General features: G+C 42.5%; 1 protein-coding gene across 5 annotated transcripts in view; it reads right to left on the minus strand.

The window, feature by feature from the left end:
• Positions 1-16,159, minus strand: part of NCAPG2 (non-SMC condensin II complex subunit G2) — a 64,742-nt gene that overhangs the window by 44,261 nt on the left and 4,322 nt on the right. For all 5 annotated transcript variants that reach the window (XM_019424958.2, XM_019424955.2, XM_053898668.1 and 2 more), the window contains 7 exons: positions 13,676-13,864; positions 12,965-13,079; positions 11,284-11,438; positions 8,820-8,954; positions 6,091-6,185; positions 3,870-3,939; positions 477-563 (listed from right to left, as the gene is read on the minus strand). In XM_019424958.2, the coding sequence (XP_019280503.2) occupies positions 477-563; positions 3,870-3,939; positions 6,091-6,185; positions 8,820-8,954; positions 11,284-11,438; positions 12,965-13,079; positions 13,676-13,729 (711 nt within the window). In that variant the 5' untranslated portion in view covers positions 13,730-13,864. The remainder of the gene's footprint in view (positions 1-476; positions 564-3,869; positions 3,940-6,090; positions 6,186-8,819; positions 8,955-11,283; positions 11,439-12,964; positions 13,080-13,675; positions 13,865-16,159) is intronic.

A 16,159-nucleotide genomic window follows, 5' to 3' on the forward strand; every position in this document is an offset into this window, starting at 1 on the left:
CACTCAGAGCCTGGAGCCTGCTTCGGATTCTGTGTCTCCCTCTCTCTCAGCCCCTCCCCCACTCACACTCTCTCTCTCTCTCAAAAATAAATAAAACATTTTTAAAAATTTTAATAAAATTTAAAAAATAAAAACAAAATTGATCAAAAGAAACTATCAAAACATTTATTCCATTTGTTTACAGAATATCAAAATGCATGAAAGTAAATAATAAAAATAATCCCAAATATCCATTTTTGAGAAAAGTGGTAGTGGTACTTAGAAAGTAAGGATTCTGGATATTTTTATGTCAAAGAATTTAAAAAAATTTGGGGGTAAGGTTTGGTTCTCTTAACATACCTTTCTTTTCCTAGTTAAAACTGCCAGGTACCGAATATCAAGATTCTAAGAAAGCTCCTTTAAGCTGATGCCTGTGGGGGATTAACTTAATTCTTAGTGATAAAAACATCACCAAGAAAGGCGCACGCCTCGCTCACCTCGCGCACCCTGGAATGCACTGGAGACTTGCGAGGGAGGTGAATCCCATGGTGCATGAAGTCCTGGATGCACCCGTGCTCGATTGTCTGGAACGGCAAACACAACGTGAGTTACCACCTGGCACCGGCGTGTGGTCTGACAGATGACAGGGCAGGAGGTGCAGTCACTGGAGTCGGCTCTGTCCTCTTCAAGTTCACGGGGGAAAGCACCAAGGTCCTCTGTTGACAGCTTTTCTTTGAGTCCACACCTCTTAGCATCCCTTCAGCTTTGATACTCCGTTACTTCTTTCTCTGGTGAAATACCAAGCCTGTGCTAGATGGCGGAGCAAGCTTCTACCTACCCCTTGAGGCCGGTTCAAGCCAGATGGTTCAGGGACTGAGTGTGGCCTGGGGGCCCCTCTTCTGAGTCTTCCTGACCCAGATGATCTCAGACTGCATCTGTCCCAGAACTGATACTGAACCACCTGAAAGATGGGGGCTGGGACTCCAAAGTGACCAAAAGAAGATCTTCCAGGACTTCCATGGAGAGGACAAGGTGGGGCTGTGGGTGTGGGAAACTCTTCAGTTAGCCCATGCCACCTACGGACCTTCAGAGTTGGGCAACGGAAGCAGAGCCAACCACCAGGGGCAGCCCGAATCCCCAACGACTCTGTTGTGTTGCCCTGCACTGTGTCCCCACACCTGGGGCTCCACGGCTTTAGGGAAGGACATAAGAAAGCTACTACTATCAGCCTCCTTCGTTATCTCCGAAAATACCTCCTTCACCTGAAGCCACTAATACATCTTGGCATCCTGTATGTGGGGACCCACACACCGACTTGTGACGAAATGCAATATGGGGTGCTACCTATGGAGTGTTTGTGCCACAACAGCTGGAGCTGGAGAGCTAACTACCAGAATGTGGGCATCCTACAGGATAGCTGACCCAGGCTCTTCAACACACCCATGCACGGCACAGGTTTTGAAAACGGAAAAGGAGAGAGGGAGGAATGCTCTGAGAAATTTAAATGAGTTAACAAGCAAATGCCACGGGAGACTTAATGGATCCTGATTCCAAAGAAAGGTGTAAAAAGACATTTTGAGACAAAACAGAGAAATGTAAATATTTTCAAAAATACCCAGAAATCGTTAATTTTGTTAAGTATGTTACTGGCATTGTATACCTACATTCCTTAGAGATACACACTGCAGTACGTGGACATGAGATGTCACATTTGGTGGCTTTAAAAAGCTGAATGGAGGGAGGAAGCGAGGGAGGGCAGAGAGCCTGAGAAGTAAAAAGCTGGCACTCATTTGGTACAGATTCAATCAAACAATCATGTTTTTAACTACAAACACCTATTTTTTTTTTTTTTTAATGTGGATTGACTGATTGAGATCTCTATACCCAACATAGGGCTGGAACTCACGTCTGGAGATGGAAGAGTCGCACATTCTACCAACTAAGCCAGCCAGGCGCCCCTACAAACACCTGTTTTTAAAACCACTACTGGAAAAAGGGGGAACAAATATTCTTTCCTGTGAACAAGTGTTATGCAATAATAAAACAATGCAAAAATGAATACCAATGTCCTGGTTTTGCCTTTTCCTCAAAAAAAATAATACACTGTAGGGGCACCTGGGTGGCTCAGTCGGTTGAGCCTCCGACTTCGGCTCAGGTCGTGATCTCACGGTTTGTGAGTTTGAGCCCCACGTCGGGCTCTGTGCTGACAGCTCAGAGCCTGGAGCCTGCTTTGGATTCTGTGTCTCCCTCTCTCTCTGACCCTCCTCCATTCATGCTCTGTTTGTCTCTGTCTCAAAAATAAATAAATATTAAAAAAATAATAATAATACACTGTAAAATGACTGTGGATATTGTCGGCAGGGGAATGTAAGCGGTAAGTTTTTATCTTCCAGAAGTCAGTGACAAACCCTAGTAATATAAACCAAGCTTAAGCTGCACAGGAGCAGAGTGGATAGAAAGCAGCCCAGGGCGCCTGGGTGGCGCAGTCGGTTAAGCGTCCGACTTCAGCCAGGTCACGATCTCGCGGTCCGTGAGTTCGAGCCCCGCGTCAGGCTCTGGGCTGATGGCTCGGAACCTGGAGCCTGCTTCCGATTCTGTGTCTCCCTCTCTCTCTGCCCCTCCCCCGTTCATGCTCTGTCTCTCTCTGTCCCAAAAATGAATAAAAAAAAAAAAAAGTTGAAAAAAAAAAATTTAAAAAAAAAAAAAAAAGAAAGAAAGCAGCCCAAACATCAGTAAACACCTTCCCTACCCACCAGCTCAGGGCCTGCTCCCCAAAAAGCAAAGACCCCTCTTCGACTCAAGAGTAAAAATTTTATTCTCAGAAGGAAAAAAAACACATTTAAGAACCCAGTATGAGAAAAATATAAGGGATATCAGCCAAAAACACTTTCTTTTGATATTTTTTCAAAAAGGCCTTTGAATGTCTTATTGTAATTGTGAATTACACAGCCACATCTTCACAATGCAGATATTATGTCGTCATTAAAGGGAAGCCATATTCAAAACAAATGTCTTTAAATTCTCAAAAACAGTGTAACTAAAAGCTATGAGGTAGTCTGAGATAGGCACAGAAATGGGAACCCTAACCACAAACACAATTTTAAATTTTCTAGTGGCAACATTAAAAACAGAAAAACAAAACAAAACAACCCAGGTATAATTATTTTAGCAATATATTTTGTGCAGCCCAATATATTTAAAACACTATCATTTCGGGGCGCCTGGGTGGCTCAGTCGGTTGAGCATCCAACTTCGGCTCAGGTCATGATCTCACGCTCCATGAGTACGAGCCCCACATCGGGCTCTGTGCTGACAGCTCGGAGCCTGGAGCCTGGAGCCTGCTTCGGATTCTGTGTCTCCCTCTCTCTCTGGCCCTCCCCCCGTTCATGCTCTGTCTCTGTCTCAAAAATAGATAAATGTTAAAAAAAATTTTTTTTTAAATAAATAAATAAAACACTATCATTTCAACCTGCAAACAATGTTTCAAAAACACATTCATGAGATATTTCATGTCCTTCTTTCCCCACTACATCTTCAGAACCTGACACTCACAGCACGTCTCCGTTTGGACTGGACACATTCCCAGTGCATGGCAGCCACAGGTGGCTGGACAGCACAGACCTAACAAAGCTACCAAAATGCTACTCGGCAAATCTTGACTTCACTCAAACTGCACATCCCAGTGGGTGGCGAGAGTCCTGGGTCTGTGGCTGAGCACGAAAATTTATAGGAATGAGAGTGAATCCCCATCACATAAAGTCTCATTATCTGCCTTTATTTTGACAAAGAGCATCAACACAGATATTAAATGACTATCTGTGATGACTTATTTGGTAACTAGAATACGACAAAAATAAATGTTAACATTTAATAAAATGGAAAGAAAATACCTCCAATATTTTCCCTGAAGCCTTTTTCCAAGCTCTGAAATAAATTTCTGCAATGTGTACCATCAAAGATCTATTTAAAAAAAAAAAAAAAAGTTAGTGAAAGTTCAAACTTTTTTTTTAAGTTTATTTCTTTTTTTTTAGTAGTCTCTACACCCAAAGTGGGGCTTGAACTCACGAGCCCGAAATGGGGAGTCACATGCTCTTCCACCTGAGCCAGCCAGGCGCCCCCCAAACAATCACACTTTTAACGTATCATTTCAGGTCCCCTCCTATCCTAGAACAGGAGGAACCCCACCACAGACTAGTGCTCTGCAAAGTACCTGCAGGAACAGGTTATCTACCTGCAGTAGAGAGAAGAAAAGGGAAGGGATTTTGAGAAGGGGAATTGAAGTATCAATTTTCTTCCTTCTCAGTCAAGGTTGGTAAAGAATGTTTAAATATAAATAAAATTTCGACTTGGGAGTCAATTTTGGACTTTCCAGACTACTAATTCCCTCAAGTTTAGGGAGCCCTAAAATACCAGAGTTGATTTTAGAATCACAGTTTAGAAATCTACTGTTCAACCCAAATATTTTGCCAGTGAGGAAACAGGAGGAAACAGCATTCTTGCGAACATCAGGGGCTTTGTGATAGGGATTCAGAGTCAAAGCTCAGCTCAGTACTTGCACACGCTGCCTGACAGAGGGAAACTCAGTAACCAAGCCCACCTCAAGGGTTTAAGAATTCAGTTTTAAAACGCACACTAAGTATTCAGTTGCAGAGAAGATTAAGCACTGAGCTCTTTACCTGCCACACAGCAAACATTCAAACATTTGCCGTGACAGTTTCGACTGCTGTTAGTTTCCAAGATGTTGGGCACTCAGGCTCGTGCACGTATGCCTAGACTCTTACCCTGCAGGACCCTTCCCACCAAACTACAAAGCTCAATCACGGTAAACTGGGGAGCAGATGTTACACTCATGGTGTCAGAAGTGCAAGTGACGTGGAATTTACTGCGAATGAGGCTAAGATTTAACTGGCAAATAATTTACTAAAGAATGAACACAAATTAAAATCTTAATTTCAGGGGCGCCTGGGTGGCTCAGTCGGTTAAGCGTCCGACTTTGGCTCAGGTCATGATCTCATGGTCCATGGGTTCAAGCCCCACGTCGGGCTCTGTGCTGACAGCTCAGAGCCTGGAGCCTGCTTCAGATTCTGTGTCTCCCTCTCTCTCTGATCCTCCCCCGTTCATGCTCTGTCTCTCTCTATCTCAAAAATAAGTAAACATTAAAAAAAAAAAATCTTAATTTCAACGTCATTACTGAAAAAGAATGATTTCCCATAGCAAGGAAAAAACTATCCAGTGATACCACAGTACATAATGAACACATAATTAAAATAACAATACAGGGTCACCTGGCTGACCCAGTCAGCTGAGCATCTGTCTGACTCTTGATTTCGGCTCAGACCATGATCTCACAGTTCGTGAGTTTGAGTCCCACATCAAGCTCTGCACTGGCAACATGGGACCTGCTTAGGATCCTCTGTCTCCCTCTCTCTTCCCCTCTCCCCACTCACACTGTGCACTCTCTCCCCCCCCCCAAAAGTAAATAAACATTAAAAAAAATAACAGTACACAATAAAAACAGTACATAATAAATAAGAGATAGTTTCTAAAGTTTCCAATACAGTACTATAACTTAAAAAGTCAGGCCAGGGGCACCTGGGTGGCTCAGTCGGTTAAGCGTCCGACTTCAGCTCAGGTCACAATCTCATGGTCCGTGAGTTCGAGCCCCGCGTCAGGCCCTAGGCTGATGGCTCAGAGCCTGGAGCCTGTTTCCAATTCTGTGTCTCCCTCTCTCTCTCTGCCCCTTCCCCGTTCATGCTCGGTCTCTCTCTGTCTCAAAAATAAATAAAAAACGTTAAAAAAAAAAAAAAAAGTCAGGCCAAATTGACGATTTCATAATCAGATTAAGACAGCACAAAATATTGGGGCGCCTGGGTGGCTCAGTCGGTTGGGCGTCTGACTTCAGCTCAGGTCATGATCTCACGTTTCATGAGTTCAAGCCCCGCATCGGGCTCTGTGCTGACAGCTCGGAGCTTGGGGCCTGCTTCAAATTCTGTGTCTCCCTCTCTCTCTGCCCCTCCCCTGCTCACGCTCTCCGTCACTCTTAAAAATAAACACAAAAAAATTTAAAAAAAAAAAAGACAGCACAAAATATTAATTACCTTTCATACTTACTTTGGTAATCCCTGTAACTGGTTTTTAATGGTCTCATGGATCATTTTAATAAAATGTATATTCCAACTGAAGAGAGAACTAAGAAATCTTCTTCCCTGTAAATGATAAAAAAGATACAATGTTGAAATTGCAACCAAAAGACATAATGTTGAAATAGCAACCAAGTAAAAATTTTGCAGTAACTAAAAAACAAATAATTCTTTGGATGTTTAGTAACACTAACAAAGGAAGCATCCATAACTGTAACTCAGGACAGCAGTGGAAGCCCCTGGAGTGAAGCAGCTGAGCAGCAGGGCAAGAGCCAGAAGACACCCTTGAGCTCCTTTGCTGGACCACAGGATTCCGCGTTTACCATGCTGCCCAGTAGCTAATTAGCCCACAAACATTTCATTCTGGCTCTGGCACGGATGTCTGCATAACGTAAAATCAAAGTACGCTTGAAATCTAGCATTTGGAGATGGGAGGGAATTGAACATCAGTTGCTATCACCTTCTATAAATGAGAAAAGTGAGGATCTGTAAAGTTAAGAGGCTAAGTATCTACCAAACTAGAATTTTCAAATACACACATTGCCCATGTTAATTTATACACATACTACTAAATTACACGTAGACCCAAAAAGCAGTAATGATACTTGTACTCCATAGAGCACAAAAAATACATCCTCCAAGAATTTTCCCAGTGAACAGCACCATCATCTCTTCACTGCTTACCAGTCTACCACTACTGTCTCTGGAATCCTATGGCAATGCAACACACTTTGATATAAATGGCAGGGGACCATGCTTGCAACAGGCAAGTTAAAAACAAAAAGTATTTACCGGAAGTAATTTGCCATTATAGCACAAGATATTTGTCATTTACTGAGAATGACAAAACTGACCTAACTAAAGCAATGACTGATTAAGAAACTAAGTTTGGATATTGTAAATCCAAAAGACATCAATTTAAATAAAAGAGGAGCATTAACATACACAAAAATTTACGTCTATACTACCTACGTGCACTTACACACACATAAGCTGATGTGCAGGTCACCGTGTACTGTATACAAGTCACTCTAAATAGAGTTTACTTGTCTGAACCCACTCTCAGCTGCTTTACTGTCCTTAACTTTAACCACAGTCCTGGAGATGCTGAGGGCACAGGCCTCAGGTCTAGTGCCTTTTCCAACAACGATGATGCAGTAAAAGCAGTAAGCACAGTCAGGGAACCTCCCAAGTGCTCAGTCCCTGCCAGCACCTGTGCTAAAGGTTCTATGCACATCACCTCGTGTGCTCCTCAGGAATCCTGAGAGAGAAACACCCTTGTTCCTATTTTACAGAAGGAAACACGAGGTTCCAGGTAGTCTGATCAACCACCTAGTAAGTGAACAAACAGGGATCTAAAAACAGCCTTTCTGACCCTTGGTCAGTACAGTCAGTAATCACATATGGTCCTTTAACCTAGCTGACGGGAGAGGGTGTCCTGGAGTGGGCAAATCGGGTCAGACCGTGTCTTTGCCCCTGACTAGCTGCAAGACCGTGAAAAAAATTGTTCACTTAAGGGCCTCAGAACTGGTACTCGTCCTCCTCTGAGAGTCCCTCCCCACCTACTTCAGGGAGTAGTGAGGACTCCCTCCTTCTGCCTCATATACGTCTGCAAGCAACAAGCAAACAGAAACAAAGGCTATACTCTGCAACAAAAACAATATTCTTCTCTGCACCTCTGGCATGGGAATATAGTCAATGTTTAATAAAATAAGACGACAGAAGAATACTAAGATAACAAATCAGAACTGTCCAATAAAACCATGCAAGCCTCTCTGTAACTTTTAATCTTCTAATAGCCACATTAATAAAAGTAAAAAAGGCTAAAGTAATTTTTTTTTAAATATTTTTGAGAGAGAGAGAGAGCATGAGTGTGGAGGGAGGGGCTGAGAGAGAGAGAGAGAGCGTGCGCACGCACGCACAAGAAACAAAGAATCCAAATGGGCTCTGCTCTGTCAGTACAGAGCCTGATGCATCTCAAACTCATGAACCATGAGATCATGACCTGAAGTCTGATGCTTAAGCAACTGAGCCACCCAGGTGCCCCTATTATTGATTTTAATAATGTATTTATGGAAACCAGTACAACCAAAACATTAGCATTTAAATATATAATAAATATATAAAAATTATTAATGAGCTATTTTACATTCTTTCTTCATACTAAGTTTTGAATCCACATATTTTTCACTTAATGCCACAATCTGCCTGTATTTCATGTGCTCAGTAGTGACATAGGGGAATGGCCACCAAAATGGACAGTGCAGCAGTGAACAGAAGCCTCTCTTTGGATTTACTGGATGGCTAGAAAGAAGAAATCAAGAATACCACTTGACAACAGTTCTCAGTATGTGCCAATAACCTGGAATTAGGGCAGAGGGTCGGGTCTGATGCACCAGGAAGTGTATTCTCAAACTTGTTTTTAATCATTCGTGACTTAAACTATAACCATGGTTCCCCCACGATTCACACAGCCACCTATCACCGTCTCATTTAATGATGAAATAAGCAATGATTTGTAAAGTGTTTGCATCATACTGCTATGCAGTAAAAATGTGCAATAAATAAAGTAACTCTTGATGGCTAGGCTGACTCCTTCATTAAAACACTGAGCATGGTACATCATCAACTACATGAACTTAGGAAAAACATCCATTAAAAAGCAGTTCACAAAACACCAAAAAAGAAAAACCCAGTTACCTCTTCTTTCTTGATATACTTAACACTTATGAAACACTCAAGCAGCATATCTTTAATTTCTTTACTTTCCTCTAAATCATAATCAAAGCAATACAAAGCTTGATGAATACGCCAAAGCCGACATATGTCTACACCCTAGGAATGACATAAAAAACAAAAACGTTAGTTTTTAATAAATAAAGTCACATTTCAAATATGTCATAAGAATCCCTTATATTATAAATTATTACAACTCTGGATTGTTCATCAAAAAGGGAAAAATGGCAAAAGCAAACGGAAGCACTGACAGGCAGTGCCGTCCAGTTTCTGCGCTGTGCACGCCCTAGTCTGTAGCGAGCACTGCGGCGACCACCAGCCCCATTGGGCTTCGGAGCACAGAACCATGACTGGTGAGGGACCAAGCTGGTGAGGGACCCAGCTTTTAGTTTCTTCACTACAAGTTAAATTGAAATAGCCCCATATTGGGCACCTGGCTCGCTCAGTTGGTAGAGCGTGTGACTCTTGGATCTTGGGGTTATGAGTTTGAGCCCCACATTGGGTGTATAGATTACTTTAAAATCTTTAAATAAATGAATCAACAAATAAATTTTTTTTATTAAAAAGATAAAAAGGCAGTGAAAATGGATCTTTTTTAAAACAGATTTTAAAAAGATAAAGCGACAACGGCTTAAGGATAAATCCTGATGCAAACAAGCATTCTTCAATCCTATGGCAAGCTGAGGGCACAACCACAAAGGGTCTTTTCTGTCACCAAACTGGTGGATCCTTGGAGGCCATGGTGGGACAGACACAAGGACAGGGAGAGTGTGATTAAGTGCAAGCTTTCTACAAAGCTGTTGGCAATGTGTACCAAGAGCTCCAAATGTACATCAAGCTCAAATCCATTGACCTATGAATTACATTTCTAGAAATCTGTCATAAGAAAGTAAAAATATGAGGGAGAGAAAGACAAAGAGAAATTCCTAAATATCCCTCAAATAGCAATGATCACCTTAGGTAGTGGAATTATGGGTGATTTTTATCTTCCTCATTTTCCCTTTTATTCACTTGCCCAACTGTCTTAAGATGAACCTAAGTATCTGTTGTTCTGATCAGGGGAAAAAACTGTTCTTTTTCTAGATTTCTTAAGTGCACACCAAAGATTAAAGGCTGAGAAGTGGACCAAGTTAAATTCAATCCTCAGTTGGTGGAGTGGGCAGGGGATGGGCTAGATGGTGACAGACATAAGGAGGGCAGTTGTTATGAGGAGCACTGGGTGCTGTATGGAAGTTCTACTCAGTCAATCCAATCCTCAACCCTGCTCTCCCTTGGCGTTCCCAAAACCTCTTCAGGCCTAGGTTGCAGTCTGACACCCCACCTCCCACAGGTGTGGCACCTGCACCTAAGCCTGAAGGCTTTCCCTACCACTCCTGCCCCCTTCCTCCTTCACTGCGTACATGCAGTCCTGGGCAGTCCGTGGTGGGGTCTGCCTCTCAGGGGACCGCACTGACACAGGCAGCCACTCCCACTCACCTATCTGTCATCCCATCCCTTCTTCACTACTAAAAATATCTCTACTTTTAACATTGGCAATGTATCCCTTCAAAAACCCCATCTGCAGCAGAGATGTGGCCATGTGACCAGGTTCTGTATGCTGGATACAAGCTGAGAGTTTCTGAGAAGATCTCGCCTTGCTGCTTCCCTGCCTCTTCTTCCTGCCTGGAACTCACACCAGAAAGTGGAGGTGCAGCAGCCACCTTGCAACCATGCAGTGGTAAGAGGAAGGATGGGGGCCATACACCCCAGAAGATGGACAAAGCCTGCATGAGACCGATATGTGGAGCCACCACCCCTGCCCACCCTTGACTGCCCACCTCTGAACATCCTAAGTTAAAAAGACAGTATCTGGGGTGGGGGGCACCTGAGTGGTTCAGTGGGTTGGGTGTCTGACTTCAGCTCAGATCATGATCTCACGATTCGTGGGTTTAAGCCCCGCGTCAGGCTCTGTGCTGAAAGCTCAGAGCCTGGAGCCTGCTTCGGATTCTGTATCTCCCTCTCTCCCTGCCCCTCCCCTGCTCATGCTCTGTCTCTATTGCTCTTAAAAATAAACATAAAAAAAATGAAAAATTAAAAAAAAAAAAAAAAAAAAAGACCAAGACCCTAACTGGGAAGGACCTGCAGTCAGGCCACTTACAAGCAAACATAATTCCTAACTGATATGAACACATGTGCTTTTAAAGAAAGGTATGTTTGTTTTTTTTTAATGTTTATTTTTGAGAGAGAGACTGCGTGCGAGCGGGGGTGGGGCAGAAAGAGAGAGAGAGAATCTGAAGCAGGCTCCAGGCTGTGAGCTGACAGCACAGAGCCCGATGTGGGGCTCGAACTCACCAACTGTGAGATCATGACCTGAGCCAAAGTCAGACGCCTAACCAACTGAGTCACCCAGGCACCCCAGGAAGGTATGCATTTTAAAAAGTAAACATACTGTTTTAGTCTCCAGACTCTTCTTTAATAGCATGATAAAAGCAGTCTTTCCCATATCTTCCTTGGCAGGCAGGCCTTTCTCCCACCACATGACACACAAATCCTGAATGGCGTTCTGCAGCTTTCTTTCAGATTCAGGTAACGCATATAAAATACCTAACACAGAGCACAGGATATGTCCAGTTAGTACAGCAAACCAGTATTTGTGTAAAGTACTACGTAAAGTATCATGTACTTTAAATTGTAAGGTACTATGACTTACAAATGTTCACTAAGCAAGTATCAGTTTATCTTTAAGTTGCCAAAATTTATAAACATTATTTATAGAAGACAAATGATGTTAACTTAAAAAAACTGTTTACTACTGTTGTGAGAGCAGACCCAACAGAATACAGAATTTTAGAACTGGAAGACTCAGGTCACACTGCCCCAAACCGTAATTTAAGAGAAACTTGTACTAAAACTACCCGAACCTAAGTGCAACGACACCCACGGTTATTAACACTCGACACTGAAGCCAGGTCAGGGGTAGTGACCACGAATGCACTACAACTGTCCCTCGATAGGCTGGCCTCAAATTCTGGCTCACTGGTGAAAAACAGTAAAAGCAATTAGTATAATGAACATAAAAACTTCAGTGCTTTTAGTAAAAGAAAAGCTCAAGAATAAAATTAAAATACTAATATTACGCTCATAATTATAATCCATAGATATCTGAATGCCATTACATCCATGTACAATCCCTGAATTAATGGGAAGTTAGGAGAAACTACAATACTAGTGCTACTCATTTTATACAACAATTATTTGGGAACTGAAAATAAACTGTAGTAACGTTCACAAAATTTCGGATCTAGTTATATACTGATTAGGGGTAACTTCTTTTCTTTCTTTTTTTTTTTTTAAACATTTATTCATTTTTTGAGAGACGGAAAGAGACACTGTGAGTGGGGGAGGGGCAGAGAGAGAGGGAGACACAGAATCCAAAGCAGGCTCCAGGCTCCGAAGTGACATCACAGAGCCCGACGCTCGAACTCACAAACCTTGAGATCATGACCTGAGCCGAAGTCAGATGCCCAACTGACTGAGCCGCCCAGGCGCCCCAGGAGGGAACTTCTTAGTAAGACCTTGTATGTCATGCAAGAATTCTGGATAAAACAGATACATAAATCCAAGAGACACTAAGAATGAACAGTCTGATAGGAAAGTGTCACGTGTCACTAATTTATTCACAGAGTGAGGGTGAGGGCACTTGGGTGATTTGTCTTAAAACTCATTAATTAAAATTATTTTTGCGGGGCGCCTGGGTGGCTCAGTCGGTTGAGCATCCGACTTCAGCTCAGGTCACGATCTCGCGGTCCGTGAGTTCGAGCCCCGCGTCGGGCTCTGGGCTGACGGCTCAGAGCCTGGAGCCTGCTTCAGATTCTGTGTCTCCCTCTCTCTCTCTGACCCTCCCCCGTTCATGCTCTGTCTCTCTCTGTCTCAAAAATAAATAAACGTTAAAAAAAAATTTTTTTTTTAAAAAGAGTACTTCTTTGCTCCTTATCTAGCTAAATAAAAGAGCTTGAATGCAAAGTTATGCCTTAACACCTTCTGCTTCTACACGATGACCAACTTCCTTTTACCGAGAATCATTTGATACCCACTTCTAAATATGCCACATTATCAAAAATGCAACTTACCATTTAACACGACTGCACATTCCAATAAGTCTTCGTAGTTCTCACTTTCATTTATTACAGATACAGATGCAAGAATCACAGATGTAATTGCATGAATTATTTCTAGGTTTTTCTTCTACAAATGAGAAAATTCAAATTTCAAGTGAATTAAAATCAACTTAAAATACAATTTTTAGGGGCACCTGGGTGGCTCAGTCGGTTGAGTGTCTGACTCCTGATTTCAGCTCAGGTCATGATCCCAGGGTCATGGTAACAAGCCCTGCATCAGGCCTTTCACTGAGCATGGAGCCTGATTAAGATTCTCTCCATCTCTCTCCTCTCTCTCTCTCTCTGTCCCTTTGCCCCTCCCCTGTGCGTGCAGTCTCTCTCTGTCTCTCTCTCTCTCTCTCTCTAACAAAAAATATCATTTTTTTTAAATGTTACTAATTTTATAAAAATTAGTTACTAATTTTATAAAAAGGTTACTAATTTTATAAAAATCAACCCACACTTCTAGCTTACTCTAAAAAGTGAATTAAAATTGAATACAGGTCACTTGTCCAAAAAGAACACCCAACACTGAATGGCAGATTAATAATGGTAAGATTGGAAAAGGTAAAACTATAATAAACAGACTTCTAGCTTTAAATTTTTTAACTTAAAATTATATACAATAACTATTTTTTAACAAAGAAAAGGTAACAAATTATATATCTGAAAGACCAATACTACCATTTTTGAATCCTGCTCTGTTTCCATATTGTCTTCACCCTGGACTTCCACCATCCGCCATCCAGCCACCGGGCTTTCCAATAGCACATCTGTTAATAAATTCTTGAGCCTTTGCCATAACTCTTCTTTCTGTTTCCTTGATAATTCATCTAGCAATTCACTTAGGCTGAAAGGGTCAGAAGCATCTTTCTGAAAAATAAATAGCAACTGTTATATTTCAAATACAAAATTTTAGTTTCATCCTTTTTAAAAACAGGCATCAAAAAAAGTTTAGGGGCGCGTGGGTGGCTCAGTCTGTCAAGCAACCGATTTCAGCTCAGGTTACGATCTTGTGGTCCATGAGTTGGAACCCCACGTCAGCTCAGTGCTGACAAAGCTCAGAGCCTGAAGCCTGCTTCAGATTCTGCATCTCCCTCTCTCTCTCTCTGTCCCTCCCTCACTCATACTTTGTCTCTCAAAAATGAATAAATGTTTAAAAAAAAAAAAAAAAAGGTTAAGTGCTAATTATTATTTCAAGAGCTGGGTTTAGTTTGTGAAATACATTCCTAAAGGGAAAAGTATAGGAATCATGAGACAAAAAGTAACAGATTCCTCCTCTACCTATTCCACCCTAGTATCCTAGTCTTCGGAGTTTAAAATTTCACCCACTTAGCAAAATCCTCTCTGAAATCAATCCATCCAGATGTTCACCATCTCCACGCCTATAATCAGGTTACAAAAGTATGCTATACAATAACAACGACAACAACAATAATAATGCAGCCAAGCCAACTGAGTGCACTTGAAGTTTCTGGTCTCTAACCTGACTTGGGCCCTCAACCTCTTATTCGTCTCTAGACATCATCCTCCCATTAGCCGATGAGACTACATCAGATCCTCTCAACTATCCTTAAAACCCCTGAGCCAACCACTTCGTCTCACTTTGAGCAGATGACCTCACCAACTCTTTGATACAGCAAATAGAAACCACTATCAAAAGGGTAGAGGATCCATCTGAAAGGAACTCCCTGTAGCCAATGTGATCACCAAAACAGTCAAATGTTACCAACATTGTGGTGATAATTGATCCAGGCAAGAATCATCAACAGATACTAAAACCAGTGGGTAGAAGTCTGATGAGGAGAAGTTTGACTATTTCCCTAATTACAACTTATTTCCCAAGTTACGATTACTTATTACGAAGGTACAACAGCAGCTTCACAACAGAGAAATGTGGCAGACACCCGACCTGAGCGAGTGGCTGATTAAAACTAACTTCACCAATAACAGGACCAACTGACACCATGTGCCTCCACTGAGGAAGACAGAACACCACTTATGCAGCTCCTGCCAAGATGCATAAGGTGTATCAAGTGTATCTAACTATCAAGTAAGGGCAAACTGAAGGATATGTCACAAAATAGCTGCCTACACTCTTCAAAACCATCGATGTCATGAAAAGTAAACTAAGCCTGAGAAACTCTCTAGATTAAAGAAGCTAACAAGTCATGACAACTCAATGTAATGTGTGACCATGAACAGGGTCCTGGATCAGGGAAAAAACACAAACGTGTACTGTAGGTAACAGTATCATTGTGCCAATGTCAAATAGCCTTGTAGGATTTTTGCTGTGATTACGTAAGAGGGTATCTTTGTCTAGGCAAACCACGCTGAAATATTCAGGGATGAGACAAATGCCTGCAATGGACTCTCAAATGACTCAAAAAGAAGAGGCAAAAGTGGGGCATGATAAAGAAAATGTGGCAGGTGACAAGTGGCAAGTCTAAGTGCAGGAGATTCAGGATTCTTATTCTTCCCGTAACCTTCCTTTAACTCTGCAGTCATTTCAGCAGCAAAGAGGAGAGCAGGTAGCCCCTCCAGGGCCCCCCCCCACAAGGCTACCTCCCCACCCTAACTCCTACCACCTTCCCTCCTCTCCCAGGAAAGCCCCACCTGGGCTGTCCAGGTGTGCACCTGCCTCAGGGCCTCCCCGTCCCCATCCCTCTTGTCCAGAGTTCTCCTCCCTCAGTCTCCACAGGGCCCATTCCAATCTCTGACCAAAATCACACCTGGACACCCATCCCCTACCCTGCTTCCTCCTCTCCCTCCACCACCAAAAACCAACTCCCTCTGGGCAGAAACTTGGTATATGCTGTGTCCCAAGGCCAAGAGCAGAGCCTGGCATCCAGACGGCACTCAGGACAAACTCCTTAAACGCTGACCCTCCAATCTCAAAGAACTACTGACAGCACAGACAGTGCTGCTCCACAATGCTTATTTTGAAATGCAGATTTGTCCCAATGCAATTAATACATAAGGGAACAATTTGAGCAAAAGGAAATTTCTGGCTTGCCTATGTGGGATTTCATCACTAGGTGAATGCAGAAAGTCGCACCTGCTGAGCAGAGCTTGAGTCACGCAAAACACACCTCAGACACCAGCCAGCTCCTGGGAACCCACATGTGCTGCAACCCTCCGACCAGTTCTCTGTCCACCTGGCCTCTC

Source organism: Panthera pardus, unplaced genomic scaffold (genome assembly GCF_024362965.1).
Source record: "Panthera pardus isolate Hobbes unplaced genomic scaffold, ASM2436296v1 HiC_scaffold_9, whole genome shotgun sequence".
NCBI lineage: Eukaryota > Metazoa > Chordata > Mammalia > Carnivora > Felidae > Panthera > Panthera pardus.